Here is a 20,164-nt window from a genome sequence, read left to right on the forward strand (position 1 = left end):
TCTTAACCACACCCAACAAATTTAACAAGATAATTCTGTGTTATAATCTTAGTCTATATTCAGCTATTTGTGGTTATGTTAAAGCTGCCTTTTCACATTTGGCTTTATAATTTACAGCTGGTTGTTAGATCCATCTTTTTAAAGAAAACTTATTTTTAAATGTTTAATTGTGAAAACTATGTTTGTGGTAAAGTAATCAAACAATTCAGAGCTGCAAGCCCTCAAGTGCTCTGGGTGCCCCTGTGTCCTTGCCTGCTGCCCAGTTAACTGGCCGGCTCAGGGTCCTCCTCTGCACCGTCTTGCCTTTGCTTCTGTAGTGTGGTCCTCCTAGACCGTTGTCTCTTCTGCATTCTTTCCTCCAGTCTGGCCTCTGCACTCCAGTCCTAAACACCTTGTCGAGCGCAGCTTGCCACTTGACCCCTTTAGGAACCTTCAGCCAGGACCTGTTCTGTCAGCATGCAAAGCCCTCCCTCAGGGTCTCAGCCATGTTGGGGACAAGTCAGATGGCGGTACTTTATTTTTATTTACATCTTAAAAACACTTAGAATCAAAGTCAGATTGCCCCTGTTAGTGTTTAAAACAAACAGGTAATTGAGAACTGCTGAGTCCTCGTGGGGCTGCATTTGGGTGGTGGAGGCAGGTGCCCACCCACAGGCGTAGCTTGGTGTCAGCCCTGCCAGGGAGGACCCAGGGTTGGTCCCAGCACTGGAGCTGGTGGAAGAGCCCTCTGTCCTCCTCTGCCCTGCAGTGCCCTCTTTGCCCGTGGTCATTGGGCTTTCCTGGCCATCCTCAGTGCCGTGGAGCTCACTTCCCCTGCCTAGGCCTTCTGAGTGACGTCTGCCCACTTCCTAAAGCTTGTCTTCCTCTTGTTAACCACATCCATTTCTTCTCGTGCCTTTCTCGGGCCGGCTCCTAAGTGTAATAACAGCTCTCTGGTCCAGCATGGCCGCCGCAGGAACACCCTGTATAGCACTCGAGGCAGAGATTCCAGACTCTCAGCCCCACCTTGTTGAGCTTGGCCATGCTACCCTTCTGGCCCAGGCAGTTCTGCTTTTTCCTTCTATGCTCATGAAACACAATCCTGTTTGTTTTTCTGTTAAGTGAACCAGGTAAGTGGAGGAAAAACAGACACGCATCATCCCCAGTAGGGGGTGACATGTGTGTTTTCTCTCTGCAGCTTTGAAACTGCCTTGGCTGCACTTTGAAAACTCAGCTGCCGTTTGGCCCGGTTCTGTGCTAACCTTGGGGTGAGGGAAAGAAACATACATATATTTAAGGCCCATGGTATACTTACTGGGATTTCAATGGTCAAGGCTGCTACACAGCATTCTGAAGTAACCCCTCGATGATACTCAGCTCTCTACATCAGGAGGAATTTCAACCATGGTGTCTCTTATGTTAAATCAACTACACAAGCCAAGAGTATCTTCCCTAACTTCGGTACAATATTTTACTCTTTTTTTTAAAGTATCAATTGGGTTTTTTTTTTCCTTTTTCTCCCCAAAGCCCGCCAGTACATAGTTGTGTATTCTTCTTTGTGGGTCCTTCTAGTTGTGGCATGTGGGACACTGCCTCAGCATGGTTTGATGAGCAGTGCCATGTCCGCGCCCAAGATTCGAACCAACGAAACACTGGGCTGCCTGCAGCAGAGCGCACGAATTTAACCACTCAGCCACGGGGCCAGCCCCCAATATTTTACTCTTAAAGGGTTGTGTTCATACAGTTCACTTAGTGAGATAAAATTAATACCTTTGAAAAGTATAAGAAACGTGAAGCAGCACCTTCACTGTCCTTATGTAGCAGTTTGCAGCTCATGACAGTTTTGTTGGAGGACTGTTGAGAGGCTGCCAGGAGATATGCCGCATGCAGGGCCCCTGAGCACACAGGCCAGTGGAAAATTAGATGAGCTGAACAACAGCTAAGTACAGAGAGAACCGACTAGCTTCGGAAGGGTCAGGAAGGAGCCTGACATGAGACAGGGTGTCTGTGTAAAGATACAGATGCAAGGGCCCAGGAGGGTTGGGGAAGGATTTGGTGGGTAATTTTGGAGGCTTGTTGGGGGCCAGAAGCCAGAGGCAGCAAGTGAACACCAAAAGTTTGGGCTTGGACATAAATGGAAAGGTTCCAAGATCAAGCCAAGGGGCATTTGTTTATTTGTGAAATGCTATGGGAGCATGGACCCCCTCCACGGTTAGAGAGTTTGAGGGCCCAGGTAGAGGAGCCCTGGCACTGATGAAGAGCTAACTGCACCTGCAATGAGGAGAGGCGAGCTTAGCATAAAGGAGGGCTGCACCTTTGGGAGTGTGGGTTTTAAATAATTATCCTTTGTGCTGTTGTAAAGGATTCCTGGACCTACTACCTGTGCGTGTGTGCGTGTGTGTGCACATGTGTGTGCATGCTTCCTCACACTGACAAGGAATTCTTGGATGCCAGTAGGACTCTGAGAATTCAACTCAGTTCTGACACGATCTATCTAGAGATAGAATCAGATTCCACAGGTAAAGGGCTCAATTCCACAAGACCACCCTTGGTTCAATTAATTTGTTAGAATGACTCACAGAACTCAAAAAAACCCATTTACTCACTAGATTTTCGATTTATTACAAAGGATATTAAAGGATACTAATCAACAGCCAAATGAAGAGATACATAGGGCAAGGTCCTGAACAAAGGACCTTCTGTCCTCCTGTAGCTTGGGGCCCAGCTTGGTGGCATGTGGAAGTGTTCTGCTTCCCCAGTGTGAGACCTCTCTGAAAAGAGCTGTTGAGGTATCCCTTTGGGTTTTTATGGAGGCTTCATTACATAATCATAATTGACTCAGTCATTGGCCATTGATTACACCTCAAACACCTCCCCCCCCCCCCCCCCCCCCCCCCCCCGGAAGAGGGGTGGGGCTGCCCAGTCCTCTGATCACATGGCTGGTTCTCCTGGCATCTAGTCCCCACCCTTGGCTGAGGTCCAAAGTCACCTCATTAACGTAACAAAAGGCAATTTTATGGCTCTTGTCACTTAGGAAATTGAAATTCCAGGAGTTGGGGAAGCTGTGAACCAGGAACTGTGGACTAAGACCATATATATATATGAGAAATATATATTTTGGTCATCTTATAAATCAAAATATTGCAACTGTATTTTAAGCAAAAATTTTCTTTAAAATGATGTCAGAGGTTAAAGGACTAGAGAGAGAGATCAGAATGACCTTAAGGAGAAGGTGGACCCAAGAGTGAAAAGGAGCCTTCCATGGGTGGATTGTGAGACTGGGGCCTTCTCTCAAAGTGGTCATGACTTGCAAACCCAGAATTCTCTCTGAATTTGCAGCAGTGGCTTTGTGAAGCTGGGCTGGGGTCCTCCAGGTAGGGCTGCACGCTAGGGCTTGGAGGTCAGGGACACCAGATGCCCAGATGCCCACTGTGGTTCGTCACAGCCTCCCTCAAGAGTTGCTATTCTGAGTCGATGGAGCTCCCTGTTGGGTACGACCTGCTGGGCAGAGGGTGAGTGCTCTCACTTCCTGACCGATGCCAAAAAGACTGCTTTTGAGTGCAGTCATAGGTGTCCTGGATGTAATCTTTTCATGCAGTAGAAGCTGGCTTCTGTGAGCGTTTGTTTAACAAACCACCCCAAAACTTGGTGACTTGAAACACCAGCAGTGTAGTCTTTCTTAGGATTCCTGGCTCTCATGTAGATGAGGCTTAGCCGGGCTGCAGCTTCATGATTGCCCCCCTCACATCTGGCGCTTGGTGCCAGCTGTTCACCAGGCCCTGCCATCCTGCTGGGGGGCTGAAGCGACCCCCTCACAAAGCCTCAAGTTAGCTCCGAGAGGCAAGGCAAGGCGAGGCCGAGGGCGAGGGCTTTGGATGCCGGCCCAGAGCTCACACACTGCCGCTGTCATCTCTGGTCTTGGTCAGAGCAGTCTCAGGCCAGCCCAAAGGGCTCAGCTCTGATGGAGAAGCCGCACAGCCACTGCAAGGGATGTTCGTGCAGGTGTGGGAGGACATGTGGTTTGGTTTCTATATGGTCTGTTGGGGCCACCACCTTTAGTTTGGACCAGAGACCCAGGGAGTATCGTTCCTCTATCAGCAGATTCCATAGGGCAGAGCTGAGGCAGCTTGTCTTTGCTAATCTTAGGTGTTTATTAACATTCGACTTGCACACCAATCCAGAGAGAAGAGATTAGAGGTTCTTTGGAGATGTTCTCTTACCTGTGCTACACTGTGCTTTACAAACAACGGCATCACTCTGATCAAGCATAAATTCATTTGCTTTCCCTAACTGAGGAGTGCCCAAGTAGAATCCCCAATTTTAATTGCTTCCGGTACAAGTAGTTCTGTGGTGACAAGTCAGGCAGACCTGATCCTAGTGCCTCCTAGACTCCGTTGTGGGCAGCACTCTGAGTTGGGCCTGCGCGAGGCCCTGCCTGTGCTCAGCTGGGGACGGTTTGAGCAAGGCCCTGCTAGTGGATGGAGGGATCTGAAGTCCAGTGCTGCATGTCCTGTGGCACTGTCTTTCAAGAGCACTTAGCCCTAAAGCAGTAGTAATCTTTTATGAAGATTCAGGCACGGGCGGTGGGGGCAGTCAACTACAGGCCTCCCTGACCTGGGCATCCCGTTAGGACACTGGGACTGTCACACACACTGTTTTCAAGAAAGTTTCAGGGGCCGGCCTGGTGGCGCAGCGGTTAAGTTCGCATGTTCCACTTCGGCGGCCCAGGGTTTGCTGGTTCAGATCCTGGGTGCAGACGTGGCACTGCTTGGCAAGCCATGCTGTGGCAGGCGTCCCACATAGAAAGTAGAGAAGATGAGCACAGATGTTAGCTCAGGGCCAGTCTTCCTCAGCACATGTTAGCTCAGGGCTAATCTTCCTCAAAAAAAAAAAAAAAAAATAGAAAGAAAGGCTCAGGGCCCAGCACTTGGCACACATAGGATACTTTGGAAAGGTTGTAGAGATGTCTTAGTGCAGCCTTTTCATGCACAGCAGAGACATGAATTACTCAGCACTACACCATAGCTGGGCCAGTGAGCACAGTAACCTGGTTAGGAAATAACCAGCATTTGCCGGCGCACTTTCTGAGCCAGAAGAGCCCCTGTGCAGGGTGGCTGGGAAGACATGCCAGCTTCCCTCCAGGGAACCAGGGTGCTCAGGGAGCAGCGCCTGTGGGCCACCAGGTCACTGGTGACCGTTCTTGGCTCTGGGAGCTGCTGCCTGTCTTATTTGTTTGACTGAATTAATATGAACCAGCCAAACCCTTGTTTCAGGATGGCCATGCATCCATTTTCGTTGGTCACTTGTTGCCCTGAATTTCAGTTAAAAAGCATTGTTAATATCAAAACCTAATAATACGGTTGTTTGTGACAATGCTGAGGTCTGAAGCCTGGACTGGTAGGCATTAGTTTATCAGCTGTGTGATGGCCTTTGAGCCTGGGGTTTGGTCCTTTCAAGAGGTGGCTAGAAGCTGCCCCACCCATTCCGCAGGGTGGTTTTACGTCAGTGTCCTTGGCAGGGCACTGGCAGAGGGGAGTGGTGGCCATCAGATGATGTCATGTTCCAGGCCAGGGTGCATATCGTGAGAGGGTGGGGCTTATTCCACTGCTAACGTGGAGACGGCAGGGTGGCAAAGAGCAGCATCTGAAGGGGACTTTGGACAAAAGGAAGTGGTCTGGTCAATTCAGAACAACCCAAAGTCATAGAATTTGACAGCTAGAATAAGCATTATTAACCCCCAGCTTAAGTTTGATCATCAACTTCTTGAACAAATACGAGTATACCTGCAGGTGCTTCTTAAAGTGTGAAAAGCTATGCAGATACATTGGTGTCCTCCTAAGTAGCCTGTGCTCCCTGCTCTTGTAGGCAAAGAATCAGGCACAGAGCGCTGAAGTGACTTCCCTGGCCTCGCTCAGCCCACGGAAGGCAGGACTGGGGCTCCCAACCCCGTGAGCTGGCAGCAGGCAGGCCCACTGCAGTGGGCGCAGTCCTGTGCATGGCCCTTTTGTCACACACCTGTTCTGGCCAATGTATCTGACACAGTGGGGGCCTTTGAGACAGGCGAAGGGACACTAGGTGACATATTTGCTGCCCCTCAGAAGCTGAAACCTCTGTGAACAGTCTCTGTTGTGAACTTCATAGCCAGGAACTTGACCCTGAGACGCTTGCAATCTACTGACAATAAACAGGGCAAAGTCTGCTTACCTCATTCCCTGGTGAGAGTCCCACACCTGCCGAGGGCGGCAGCTTTTCTGAGGGGAGGTGGAGCCTCTGGACTCTGGACCCTCCAGGTTCCTATAGCTGACGCCATACCTAGCACCACACCTAGCAGTACACCTGACATCCCACGTAGCACTGCAGCTGGCAGCACACCTGACGTATCATCAGACATCACTCCTGTCAGGCTGTTTGCCTCGTGAAGGAGTCCAAACCCGGCTAATTTTAGCTCAGCAGGCGCGGTGAGCACCTACTATGGAGCAAAGCACTGGACTAGCTTCCGTCAGACATTACAGAGGAAAAGGGACGTGTCTGCAGCCTTTGAAGAACTTCCTTTAACTGGGGAGAAGAGTGTGATGACTGCAGGGAAAGTCCACCAGGGTTGTTGGGAGTCTGGGAGGCTTGTGGGGAGCATAGGAGGAGTGATGGCTTTGAAAACACCTTCATGTACTGCAGTTGATGCTGTTAGTTATCTAAAATTAAAAGTAAGAATTCTGGTTTCACTCCAACCAGAATGTTACACTTATTTACACTTGAAATCTATCATGTTTTGGATGAATCATTTCAGTAACAAGCTGATGGCCTTAAACTCACTCATGGGAGGTGGGCAGCAGGTGCACACCTATGCCGGCTGGCCTGCCCATGAGCCACTCCACCCTCCTGCTCACCCTAGCCTGGCTCAGGCTCTGCTCCTAGGCATGGGTAACTACTTCCTCAGAAGGAGCACCGAAACCCCGGCTAGTCGGATTACTTCTCACTGCCAGGCCGCCTGAGACCTGGCCCCAGCCCACCTTCCCATTCTTGTCTCTACCAGCTCACACACATGCCTTCCCTGTGGCCATGTGATGCGTCTCTCTCCTCAGGCTCCTCATACCCAGCTGTGCTGCAGGGCTCAGACCACCATCATCTCCTCTGAGCACCATCCTTCCCTTTATTTCCTGGTACTTGTCCCTCCTCTGAAGTTACATGTTCACTCGTCTGTCCTGCCATTCCTGAGAGAGGAGCTCATCGTGGTGGTTTTCCTGTCCCCAGACCTCAGTGCATGCTGTGTATAGGCAGCCTCGGTGATATTCGTGGACCTGAACTTTTAAGTAACAGTGCTCACCTTTTCATGCAGTACATCCTGCATGCCTTTGGGAAGACCATTCATGTGTGGTGGAACCCTCTAGTCCTGCCAGACAGAGGAGCTGGCTTTCTGTGGCAGATGCCTTTCCCCGTCCTCTTTGAGCTGAGATCCTGACTTCTTCAGGCCACTGCTCCCTTTCACCTCTGGTGAACAGAGGACTGAGTGTCTATGTCTGGCCATTGTATGTTCATGGTCAGGCAGGAGACAGAGAGTTTCCTTACTGAGTTATTTATACAACAGAGGCATGAAGAAGTTGGAGGCTGTGATGTTGGCAATTGGGTGCCCTGATACTCAGTGGGAGTTTGTGGTGGCTGCGTGGCGGATTAGTAGTTAAATCTGCCTTGTGATACATGTGAAGGAGGAAAACCAGCACACTGCCCTGTGGTGGGGCTGGGACTCCTACCTGGCTTAGTCTGATGCAGAAGGCCACACTCTGGGCCAAGTCCACACCCCCACACAGAAGCCAGAGTCTGACTTTGTCTTGTTTCTCATGAGTGAAAAACCATTCCTGTTCAGGAAAATGTCGTCCGCGGTTTTGATGTACCATGCTGTTAGATTACTGTGCTGTTAAGTCGCATTCCCCCCCGAACAGCCACTTACTGTGCTTTCTCATCCTCGCTTCTGCCTTGTCACTTGAGATATTTCTGGAGGTAGAAGTTACCACCCCTGCCCACCTCGGGCCTTTGGTTCAGGGCATCCAGACAAGAGCAAGGGATAGTTAGGAGTGAGTTTGGCTCAGAGAAAGAGAGAACTCCGCTCAGCTGGCTTCATGGATAGGGTTTGTTTTTCTCACTCAACAAGACACCTGGGGCCGCTCGCCTCCAGATACAGAGAGCAGGTGAGACAGGCACAGGTGTCATCTTCTTAAAGTTTTCTCTTCATTTGGAGAGGGGCTTCACTCTGACCAGCTTCGTGGTCACGTATCCTGGGAGTAGGGAATCTGCCATCAGGGAGAGAACCAGAACTGGCAGCAGGTAAACACACAAGTAAATAAAACCTCAAGCTGAGAATCAACGAACGAGGGCTGCAGTTATCAGGAGGGGAACCCTCACCAGGCAGTGACAACACCAAGCGTTAAAGATGACTTGGGCCAGCATGTGGAGAGCAGTGACAGGGAGGGCTTTGCAGGCCCCACGAACTGAAAGCAGAAGCCAGTTCAGGTGTAGGGAGAGGCGGGGAGGAGGGGCGGACGTCTCTGGAGAGATGAGACGGCCACAAGGGAGGAGGGAGAGAGAGTCAGGCTCGGCATCTGTGGGGTGGTGAGACCCGCAAGCCTGAAAGGACCTTCTCTCTCAGAGCCTTTTTTTTAATCAACTTTTTTGAGGTCTGACTTATATTAAAACATACCCATTTTAAGTTGCAGTACGAGCGGTTTCGCCAAGTGTAGGCAGTGGCTCCAGGCTACAGAACTGTCACCCAAGTGTGAAGACTTTTCGGGTCATGGTGGAAGAGGGCTTGCTGTTATAGGAGTGGGCTCCTTGTCTGAGGGCAGGCAAGCGCTTGCCAGAGTGCAGAGGCCCACACCTTCCTAGAAAGAGTGAGAGGGCCTGGCCAAGCTGCGGGAGAGCAAGCTGGTGGTGTGTGCTTGCTGTGGGGGGTGAATTACAGGAAAGCCCGAAGCTGCATTCCTGGCATATTCTTTCCCAGGGGTTCCCAGCTCTCTGCAATACTGGTATGAACCAGTTTTTTCTGACTGCCTCCAGTTGAAGCAGAATTTCCGTCCGTGCAGTTGTCCTCAGCCACTTGAAAATCACCTGGAGTTTTATTCCAAGCACACAAAAAAGGTCAGAGAGAGGGGGCCGGATGATGGCAATTCCTGCTTCCACCCCCCTTCCCCCCCAGCCCCAGGCCTGCCTCAAAGGGGCCCTGCAGCCTTTGTCTCCCTGGAAGTTCCTTTCATTTTCTTGTCCGCTGGCTTTGGCATGGATAAGCCAGGATGAGAGATGGTGTTAATGTGAGAGCTACCCTGCTCCCTGAAATTCACTTGACCTGACCACTATCCCTGCCTCGTGTCCCCTGTGTGTAAATCCCACCTGACCCTCTCCCAGGGAGAGTGTGGTTGGTTTTCCAGGTGCTCAGAGCATCAGGACAGTAGCTAGCCCCACCTCTGCTGCTGTGCTGTTGTTCCCTGTTACTCAAAGCTGATTTTTCCAAAGAGGAGAACTTGGGATTTTTGCTATGCCTTTTGGCTCTATATACATAAGCAGCTGGTGTCCATCAGGATGAGGGGTCGGTGTGCTGCCAGTGGTCCTTGAATCCAAGGCCTTGCTGTTGGGCGACTGCCACTGCATATCTGGACACATCTTCATACCTTTTGTGTGGCAGAAGAAAGACCGTCTGCTTTAAGGTTTGAAAGTTTGGATCGTGTGTGCTGCCTACAGCGGCTACTCGGTTTCAGGGTCCTGCCCAGCCCTTAAGCCTCTTCGCAGGCCCAGGGACACAGGTGAGGGTAGAGATGCCAGCTTTGGAGCAGGATTGGGATAAAGAAGAAACTTGATTAGGTTTTACGTGGTAGGAGCAGCGTGCTCTTGGTTCTTGCCGTGCAAGTCTGGGCTGACTCCTGCCCCATTCGCTGCTGAATCAGAAGCGCTCCTTTTAGGTCAGGCCTTCAGTTACTGGCAGCCTGGATGGAGGCCAGGAAGAGCCCTCGGCCAGAGCTACTTTCACCATGCAGGGAGCTTGCGTGAGCCTGATGGAAAAGCTCCATGAAGTCAGAAGTGTTTGGGTGTGTCCACTGTGTCAGCTCCCATGTCCTTGTAAGGAGCCAGGTGGATGCCAAGCATGGAGGCAGCCTTCCCAGCCCCTAGGGACTTGGTACTGAGGCGTCCTCTCCTTTCTCACAAGAGTAAGTCAGTTGCTTTCTCTGGTGGACTTACCACCTTTTACTGTGTTAGAGGAAGACTCAGGGTGCTGGTGGGAACCAGTTTGATGGAGGGAGAGTGAGAAAATGGTCTTGGGGGTTCCAAGTCCTGGATTGTAGAGGAATGCTTGGACGTCAGGTTACATGGTACACAGTGCCTTACAGTTGGTGTTATGGCTGGTGCCAGAAGAGAACCCTAAATCTGTTCTACCATCAGCTGACACACTGAAAATTAACCAGGAAGGTGAAAACAGTAAAACCTTGAATAGATTTGTTAAAACATTTTAAAATTGTTATTGAGATGTAGTTCACATGAAAAGTATACAACTCAGTGGTTTTTTGTGTATTCACCATGTTGTACATTCATCCTCCTAATAGTTTGATTTTTGAAAGTTAATTTTTCTAAATACAGAAGAAATATGTTCTTCTTATAGAATAATTTAAACATTCTGCAAAGCTCCTCTCAAAAGCAGTTTTAATGAGAAGCCAGACTGCCCTGTGTGAGCCGGGTGTTCTGGGCCTGCACTTGTCACAGTGAGTAGTTTGTGATCAGTGGCAGCATGCAGTGGTCTCTCGGGGGGAACCATCAGAGTCAGGTACGTCTGTGCCTCGGACAGCATTGAAAAGAGCCCACCTGAAAAGCCAAGAGACCTTAAGGACCCATCTCTGGTTTCTGTCCAGACAGGGACAAACCCATTCAGTACCTGTCTGAGCCCCAGTGAGCACATCTGCATAGCATCTTGGTAGCACTTACTAGGAAGGCGAACACAGAAATCTAGTGAAGTTTCTCCTCTCCAGATTTTTCAAGAAGTCTAATCAGTTTATTGATGGAAGAATCTTGGAAACTGGAAAATGTATGGCAGAGAAGAAAGACAATGTTTTTATATTTCTAAACTTTCTGGTTTTGAGTTTTGGTGGATTTTTTTTTTGCAGAGGAATCTTATTTTTCTGACCTTCAAAATATTTTTTTAAAAAAACTCATCTTTGTATGGGATGAATAAACTATTGTAGCCTCATGGTGTCTATAAAAATTATAAATTGAGGGGCCGGCCCGGTGGCACAGCAGTTAAGTTCGCACTTTCCGCTTTGGCAGCCCGAGGTTCGCCCATTGGGATCCTGGGTGCGGACGTGGCACCGTTTGGCAAGCCATGCTGTGGTAGGCGTCCCACATATAAAGTAGAAGAAGATGGGCATGGATGTTAGCTCAGGGCCAGTCTTCCTCAGCAAAAGGAGGAGAATTGGCGGCAGATGTTAGCTCAGGGCTAATCTTCCTCAAAAAAAAAAAAAATTATATGTTGAACCAAACATGAAATAACCAAAAAGAGTAGGAAAAGAAGTAAATGAGTTAGTTCACATTAGCACGAAGGAGATTGAAACCAATAGTAGTGCCAATCGAATTCTTATTGCCTACCCAATGGTGTGCTGAGTGCCCTTCACTACGTGATTTAGTCTTTCCCACAGACCTATGAAGAATATAGAATTGAGTCCTCATCTTACAGATGAAAAAACTGAGCACAGGAGGTGAAGTAACTTGCCAAGATCTCAGAGCTCCGATTCAAAGTCCTGCCTCACCACACACCCTGAGCCCTTAGCTCCCAGTCGCCCTCCTGAGGTGCAGACAAGACTATAGCTGTGCCTCGCTTACGAGGACACGTTCTGAGAAATGCGTCATTAGGTGATCTCATTGTGCGAACATCACAGAGTGTACTTACACAAATCTAGGTGGTACAGCCTACTACACACCCAGGCTCTATGGTACTAATTTCATGGGACCTCCTTCCTCTATGTGGTCTGTCCTTGACCAGTATGTTGTTCTGTGACACAGGACTATTTCTCTTGAGGTCGGTAGGGAACGCTTCATACTTCACAGGTCCAAGCCCAGAGCTGCCTCTTACACAAAGGCCCCGCTCTGGCTTTTTGTCCAGGGAGGAAGAGCATGCACAAGGCAGGCCTAGGCCCAAAGGCTGTGCTGAGCCTCTTGGGTCTTAAGAGAGGCTCTGGGTCCACTCAGTACCCCTTAGGCAGGGTTTGAGGATCTGGGGTGGCTGCAGACCTGTAGACAGGAAAGCCAAGATAACCAGGCCGGGAGACAGATAGGACAGGAGAACTTCTGTTCCCCTGCCTCCTGGGCTGCCCGCCGTGGAAGCAGTCAGCATATGGAAGTGCCTCAGAGCTGCTTGGCCTTGTGCTTTTGGCGTTTTAATGGAAGGGCTGCCACAGGGCATCTGCATCATAGGAGTGGAGGTAAGAAGGCGCATCCTGAAAGGATAATGGAAGCAGGGGCTCCACTTTGGGAGACCCACTCTTTGGAGGTCGAAGTGGGCTGTCCAGAGTAGGAGGAAGTCAGCCCAACCAGCCTGCTGGTAGACAAATATAACCGACGTGACTTGCCTGCCAAGAACAGTTCTTTTGGCTAAAAAATAAGTCCTAGGCCCTAGGTGAGCAGTGCAGTAACACGTGTGTTCCTTCTTTGCCTTCAGTCATGGGACATTTTTTTCCGAAACACCAATGCCGGAGCACCCCCGGGCACCGCCTACCAGAGCCCACTCCCCCTGAGCCCAGGCTCCCTGTCTGCCTTGGCCCGAGCGCAGCCCCTGGTGGGAGCCCAGCCCAATGTGGACAAGCTGGTGGAGGATCACTTGGCGGTGCAGTCTCTCATCAGGGCCTACCAGGTAAGGCGGTGGCGGCAGCAGCTGGCAGTCCAGCCGTGAGAGCTGGTGCCACACTGACTGGCCTCCTGAGTGAATGCTGTCTCACCTCCCCCCACCCAAGCATGAGGCGCTCTCTCCCTGCCCTGGGTCCTAGGGAGGCAAAAAGGAAATTTGACAAGAGAAAAGGAGCCAGGACAGTCGCACCCTGTTTGAGCAAATCCTGTGCTACCTTTAGTACCTGCTCTGGAAATAGCTCCTTGTTTCATTCCATAAGTTGGCATGAAAGATGTGTGGGCAAGGAAAGGCAGTCAGCACCTGGGCATCAGGGGAAGTGCTAGTGACGGGGAGGGGCGTGCTGCTCCCTGAAGCACTGTTACCTTATCAGTTGCTTACGCCCAAATACAATAAGAAAAAATGAACCTTTAGAGTTTGGGGACAGAAGCAGAGCCCATGGAAACAGGAGGAGGCAAGGGAGGGGCAGCTGAACCTTAGAGGGGTGAGAGGCAGGGGCAGTCTCTCCAACAGCATTCCAGTTAGTGGTCAGCCCCATCAGAGAAGGGTTGGACAGAATCGGGCTCCCCCAGCCTTTCTCAGAGCCCAGAAGCCTCTCCCAGGATGTGCACCTGGCATGGGGAAGAGCCCAAAATTCAGACCTTAACACCTGGTCTGTGAGTAGTTCTGGGGAGAAGAGGAGAAATCAGGCCTGGAGCATTGCTTCTGGCAGCCCTGGGGATCTAGGTTCCCCTGCTGCCTCTTCTTGCATCACTGCTACATGGCAGGGGAATCACACCCAGTTCTCCTCTCTCTAACACTTTGTTTCCTGGAGAGGCCGTGCAGGCCAGGCGCCACAGCTGTTGGGATAGGTAGCATAGGGAGGGTGGTGGGTCCGTCCTGCTGGAGCCTGGCAAGTCAGGCTCTCCCCCCAAGGCAAATGAAAGGAGACACATGGAGCTGTGTTAAGTAACAGGGCCGTGTGCTCTCAAGTGCTGTTCACAGTGGACTTTTCTGGAGGAAAGAGGCACAGGGAGTATGTTCTGACCATTGCCCACACTCATTCAGCCTCAGTAACATCAGCTGGTCTTTCAGTGACCTCTTAGCAGCCATTCCCCTTCTCAAATTGCTAGCAAGAGATTGTCAATAAAATATCCAAGACTTAAAAAAACTTAAAATTGGTAGGGATTTCTTTCTGTTTTTGTTTTTTAAACAGTTCAGACCCGATGCTGACGTCCCTGTTGTAGCTGTCTTTTGTTCTGCCCACTGGACCCTGACCACTTAGCAGGACAGCCCTGTGGATAAGATGGCATATCTCCGCCCCACCCCATACCTGCGCCAACACTGGCACCTTCCCTTCTCCTCAGGGACAGTTTATGTTCACGCTGGAGTGAGAGTCCCAAGCATATCCCAAACTGTAAGGATCCCAAGAAATGGATCCTTGTAGACTGCGAAGTTTATCATAACCTAATAAGTTTTTCCCTTTTTTACAAAAGTGCACTTATGCATGATAGTGCTTTTAAAATAAAATATTCCAAGGCTTTTTAAAACTAATTTTGTTATTTGGGTTCATTGGTGTTCTCAGGGAAAAGTCTGACCAAGTGTAATTTTTACCCCCCGCCCCCCACAGCCTGCGGAACCTGCTTAACAATTGCTTGTATTATTGCTTCCAGGTCAGGGGTCACCACATTGCAAAACTTGATCCTCTCGGAATTAGTTGTGTAAATTTTGATGATGCTCCAGTAACTGTTTCTTCAAACGTGGGTGAGAATTAATCTGTAAACAGTAATTTTAATGTAATTTTACTTTTTTTTACCCCTTCCCTCTTTTTTTTCTCCTGTCCTTTTGTGTGTGTCCTTCCCTCTCCATCGCTGGCCCATTCGTAGATACGAGGGCACCATGTAGCACAGCTGGACCCCCTGGGAATTTTGGATGCTGATCTGGACTCCTCCGTGCCCGCTGATATTATCTCATCCACAGACAAACTTGGTGAGGGTCTGAGAGCTGTCAGCGCTGCGCTACTTAGCTCCTCTCTGTGTCACAGCTTGTGATAGCCAGGATGTCCACAGACGGAAGGGAAAGACTCTTAAGTTTCCTTCGTTCTGATCACTTGAAATTTATCGGTAATGCAGCCTTAGTGTGGTTTGGACAAGTTATTTTTATCCCAGCTTTTCAGCCAGATTGTATGAGCTCAATTCTCTAAGTCTCAAAATTGGAAAGTAAAATTTGGGGCAGAAAAGGTCTGTGGCACAGAGAAAAAGATGACCTACCTGGGCAGGCGGGTCAGAAGATATTCCAGAAACTAGCTCTTCTGGCTTCATTTCCAAATCTCAGTGCAGTGCTGCCTCTGCCCAGATGAGGCCTTGCTCAAAACTGTTGTCACACGCTGTCCTCTCTGAAGCACGGTGTGCCCTGCCATTGACAGGGTGAATTCCAGAGCAAGTTGTGCAGTTGGGTGTCTGGATTGTGAAATGCCCGTGATCACACTGAGGAAACTTTGGAAGGCGTCCCTGGCGTGCAGGGAGGCGCATGTGCAGCGCCCAGGCAGTTGTTGTCACACTTGCCTGCACCCCTCCGCTGCTGTCATGAGGCGCAGGGCGTGGCTGGGCTCGCACCTACAGCTGCGCTCTCTAGTTAATCTGCTCTAAGTGACCGTGCTGCTAACCTTGCTAAAGAGATGATGATGTGACTAATTTTGAAATGGCCACATTGTTCACAAGAAACCCTATGCATGCTAACAAAACTGATGATCACCTACCTGCCTAATTCTGCTCTTTGAGAGGAGACAAAATTCGCCTCCTCTAAATAACGGTCTCTAACGCTCTGTAATACCCACATGCCCTTAAGGGCATTACCAGAGTATGACATGGAGGGTCAGACACTAGTCAGGTAAGGCTAGTTTTCAAACACTGTTGGTTCTGGGACCATTGTTAGCAGTTTGTCATTGCTCTGTCTTCACTTCAGAAATGCTTGTAGATAATACAGAGTTTCCTCCACTTTGTACCTGCCCTTTAGCAGTTTTAGGAAGAAAGATTCGAGAAACCCTCCTGGATATGATTGAATAGAGCCAATTCAGATTGTAGACAAGGCCTCAGTTAAATCCTGCTACTTTATTCGGTGGTGACAACTCTGTGCTCTGAAGAAGTAGGCTTCTCTTTGCAGTGTCTCCAGGGCACTTGGAGCCTCTTTCCTGTTCCTCCCCACTTAGCCCCTGTAGCACCCAGGCCCAACGACACAGCCTGTGCTCACCTGTCCTGAAGCCCCCTCAGCACCCTGAGTCCTCCTTAGGAGAGGGGCTCAGGGCCCGCACCCCTGCAGGGAGTCCCCTCCAGGAGCTTTAGGGCAAGATGGCCCACCTGGGAGACCTGCGTGCCTGGGGCCATCTATCCAGAGAAGGGCGCTGACCGCCAAGCCATCCCAGGCACGGGCCTCAGAGGTTTGTGTTCCATAGTGCGCTAGAAGAAAGGCGCAGAGGAGGTGAGGATCCCCCTGTCTTTCCCGAAACTGCTTCTCCCCAGTTCTTCTCCCAGTGGCATCCATGGTGGCCAGTTTCTTGATATCAAAACAGACCTTTTTTGGTGGTTCTCAGCTCTCATACCTGGGAGGGCTAAGGCTCTCTTCTGTCCTGCTTGAGGCTGGTCAGGTCAGGACAGAGCCGCAGCCAAGGTTTCTTGGAAGTCCGCCAGGCAGTCCCAACCCAGCTAGTCTGTGAAGGGTGAGAAATCCCAGGCCTGTTGACACTGCCCAGCTCCTCATTCACAGCTCTTGTCAGAGGCAGAGGCAGGGCCTCCATTGTTGTTTCTAGTTGTTTCTAGGCCCTGTCAGCCTTGTCTTACATTCCACTCTGGAGTAGTGTCCCCAAGTGTTTGTGCGTCTGTGAGGTTTAGCATCAACATGGTGAGGGTGAGCAAGCAAGAGGACATGATAAACCAGGAGACACACACAGAGGAGCTCAGAGCTTCCTACACTCATCTGAGAAAGAGACGCTGCCTCCTCTGACTGGGAGCCCTTCAGAACCACTAGGAGAAAGTCAGGGAGCAGCCCCCCTTTTGTGGCAAAAAGTGCATTTTCATCTGGAGGATTTGAGATAGTGTGGCATAAAAGTTGTGATAAGTTCTTTCTTTAGAAAGAGAGAATGGAAATAGTGTAAACCATGTATATTTGAATCTGTAGGAAATTGGTCATGAATTTGATGTGTGCAGGTCTTCAAAACACAGCTAGTCTGACATCACCACTTTGTTCCTGGACAATGGACAGTTCCTAGAGCACTCTTATACCCATCTTCTCATCCTAACCTCAGGGCCTGGTCTCTGGAGCCGGCTCCCTAGGTGGGAGTCCCAGCTCTGCCAGAACTAGCTGTGTGCTTCCATCACCTCATCTGTAAGGTTGTTTTCAAAGTTATATGAACTTCTTAGAATAGTGCCTGGAGCTTACTCAGCTCCATGAAGGTGCGAGCTAGTGTGATGATTATCAATCTTTTGAGATAAGTAGCTGTGGGACTCTATGGTAGTGAGATAAATTCAAAACTGAGAGATTGAGCAAATAGTCCAGGGTCACACAGGAGTTAGGTGGTGGTGAAGACTGGTCAGCAACCCAAGTGATGAGGAAGCATTGTAGCTCTGGTGCAGGAACCTGCCAAAGCAGGATGGACTGTGTGGCCGCGTGTAGGTCTGGGCTAAGTGACTAACTGTAGTGGTATTCTGAGTGACACAGCAGCCTTCCCCAAGCTTGGGTCCCTCTAATGCCTCCTCTGAGCTGCCCTTCCCCTTTCCCTGCAGATGCAGGCACAGCTTCTCCATTCTCTTGTGGGGAAACAGACGCTCAGGGGATGCTCATACCCATACCTTTGAGAGCACATTCTGCTGTTGTTAGAGAAGCACAAGGGGTGGAAGGGCAGTGCTGGGTAGGTGCCAGCCATGAGTGAGGGCAGGAAGCTGTTCCCAAGGGTGGCCGATGCTGGTCTGCAGTGTGAACAGGGCTATGTCCACCCAGAATTGGTTAAATAAAGTGGAATATGTGAAATAGTTTCTGCTGAGTTCTTGATCTTTCTGACCAACTTTGAGAAGGCCAGGAAATGTTGCCTAGAGCCTCTATCCTAACATCGCAGTTCTCCTGGCCCCTGGAGTAACAGATGGAGGGATAATTAACAGGTAGACTCTTACCTGTCACAGCAGACTCGGCAGACACACAGAGCTCCTGTATACTCCTGGGACATCAGGATTACTGTCAGACATTGTGTACACATGGAACATACTGTGAATGTAGCAGGAGTATTGTTGAGATGGGGGCGTTAGTGATTATCTTAATTAAAACTTTAACGTTGGGACAGTTTCTCAATTAGATGTGGGTTATGTTCCATAAGTGTGTGGGTGATTGCTAGGAACTGGATACCATTTCCCAGGACGTGTTATGTCTGGGGCCAGGTTCCAGGTGGACCCCAGAAGCGCATCTTAGTTTGTGCCAGGTTGTACTATCAACCCCACCTCCCATGGAGGAGGGTTGGGAGCTCCAGCATGAGATGCCTGGGCACACGTTCCACCACATGTCCCTGGGAAGGCCGGACTCTGGTCTCAGGACTGGATCAGGTTTCCTAGCAAGGCCTTTCCTGGTTGGCCCGAAAGAAGGTTCAAGGTGTGGCTACTGACAGAAAGGTCCAGATAGAGAGACCCATGGGGTCATTGCCATCTTAACTAGAACCAACTTGACAGCAGACATAGCTGAGTCTGGGCGCTGTTTTGCCTTGGGGCCAGTGTTCTGTGCTGGCATCCAGGTCTTACTCTGTTGGGGTAGGGAGAGGGCACTGGGCAGTCTCTTCTTTCTGGCCCAAGCTGAGCTGCCCTTGACTGATTTGGTGACTTGGAGAAAGTTCCCATTAACTCTTGTCCTCAGTTTTCCTGTTGTCTTTCAAGTGCAGCGTTTGAATTAGATTCCAATTTTAAAATGTCATCATCTGTGGTTTCTGTATAAATTCTATAGTATAACTGCCCACAGTGACAAAAATGATTGAAGTTTACTTCAAACATAATTAAAGGAGAACTCAAAACATAAATTCTAAAAATAGAAGGGAGGAAAGCGTGAAACTTCTCCTGTTTATCATTGGTGTTTGGTGTTTGCAAATTGTCAGTCTTATGAAATGAACTTGAGTTAAGTAGTTAAAAAGCCAATTCAAAAGTCCAAAATTATGACAGAATTTTAGCTATTTAAATGAATTTGTTCATTCCCAGCACAGTAAGGGATGAAGTCTCACCGCCCCTCCTCCTGACCGCCAGAGCGCTCTGGGTCTGCCCGGTCAAGTTTTGCTGCCTTGATGGCTGGGAAGAATGAGCTAAAAATAGAGTTGATTTTTAATCAACTTTCATAATTTCAGAGCGATAGAGAGCAGTTCATTTAACATTTATTGGCTGCTGTGTGTGGCGTGTGGTGCCACCAGACAACTGAGTGAAGAGTTGGGATCAGGTTCCTTTCCCTAAGTGACTCAGGAGGGTGGGCCGAGCTCAGGTCATGGTGGGTCTGTCTCCTGTAGGAGGTGTCCTCCCTCCTGGCTGCCCAGGAACTGGGAGACCGAGGCACACCCAGGCCTAACATCTCGTCCCTGCTTCTTGCCACCTATGCTTCACTTGGAAGCACCATGGCCAGATCCCACCCACTCTTTGTCTCTCCAGCAGAGCATCTTGTACTCATCAAGCAGTAATTTTTTAAAATGTTTTAAAGCGCTCGGGTGCTGGTGTGTGCTTTCTGTAAGTGATAACCAGAATACCTTCTGTTCTCTTTTCACTCTCCTTTGGTTTGTGTCTTTCGTTCACATTTTATTTTAGAAATGTAGAAAAATACAGATAAAAGCATCACATACCTAGTAGTCAAAATGAACAAATGTAAACATTTTATCGTATTGCCTTTAGATTTTTTTAACAGAGGTGGTACGTTTGCAGCTCCCATTGAGGCTAGGAGGAGCTCCACAGGCAGCGCCGATGGCCACTTATTGTGGTCCTATGTCTTGATTCTGAGGATTTTCTGAGGAGAAAAGTGATGATTCTTTATCCTTGCTTTAAGCAAAGCATCCACACTTTTGTGCAGAACGTGGATATTCTGTTGTCTTAAGAGCCACTGGCTCTAAGGTCTTTGTATGTGCTGTGTCCCCAAGGTTAGGAAGAGAGCTTAACCCCCAGAGCCAGGAGTCCCTGTGTCCTCTCTGAGTCAGAGTTCTTGCCATCAACTTCCAAGGAAGTATCGGCTGGCCTTCCTCTGCTTTCCCTGCACAGGGAGTGGCCACAGTGACGGTGACCGTGCTCTGACCACTCGGCCATTGGCACTTGTGCACCCAGTTACTGTGAACCTCCCTGA

General features: G+C 49.6%; 1 protein-coding gene and 1 long non-coding RNA gene across 5 annotated transcripts in view; one reads left to right on the top strand and one right to left on the bottom strand.

Annotated features, from left to right (window-relative positions):
• Positions 1 to 20,164, top strand: part of OGDH (oxoglutarate dehydrogenase) — a 79,805-nt gene that overhangs the window by 16,293 nt on the left and 43,348 nt on the right. For 3 of the 4 annotated variants that reach the window (XM_046668835.1, XM_046668838.1, XM_046668836.1), the window contains 2 exons: positions 12,662 to 12,853; positions 14,710 to 14,812. In XM_046668835.1, the coding sequence (XP_046524791.1) occupies positions 12,662 to 12,853; positions 14,710 to 14,812 (295 nt within the window). Of the gene's footprint in view, positions 1 to 12,661; positions 12,854 to 14,496; positions 14,588 to 14,709; positions 14,813 to 20,164 lie in introns of all 4 variants that reach the window. The other variant, XM_046668837.1, reaches the window with a different exon arrangement.
• LOC124243241 (uncharacterized) overlaps positions 14,477 to 20,164 on the bottom strand; it is a 6,434-nt gene continuing 746 nt past the window's right edge. The window contains exons 2-3 of the long non-coding RNA XR_006889654.1: positions 15,094 to 20,156; positions 14,477 to 14,599 (exon numbers count right to left, since the gene is read on the bottom strand). This is a non-coding gene — a long non-coding RNA (uncharacterized LOC124243241). The remainder of the gene's footprint in view (positions 14,600 to 15,093; positions 20,157 to 20,164) is intronic.

This window comes from Equus quagga, chromosome 8, assembly GCF_021613505.1.
Source record: "Equus quagga isolate Etosha38 chromosome 8, UCLA_HA_Equagga_1.0, whole genome shotgun sequence".
Lineage (NCBI taxonomy): Eukaryota > Metazoa > Chordata > Mammalia > Perissodactyla > Equidae > Equus > Equus quagga.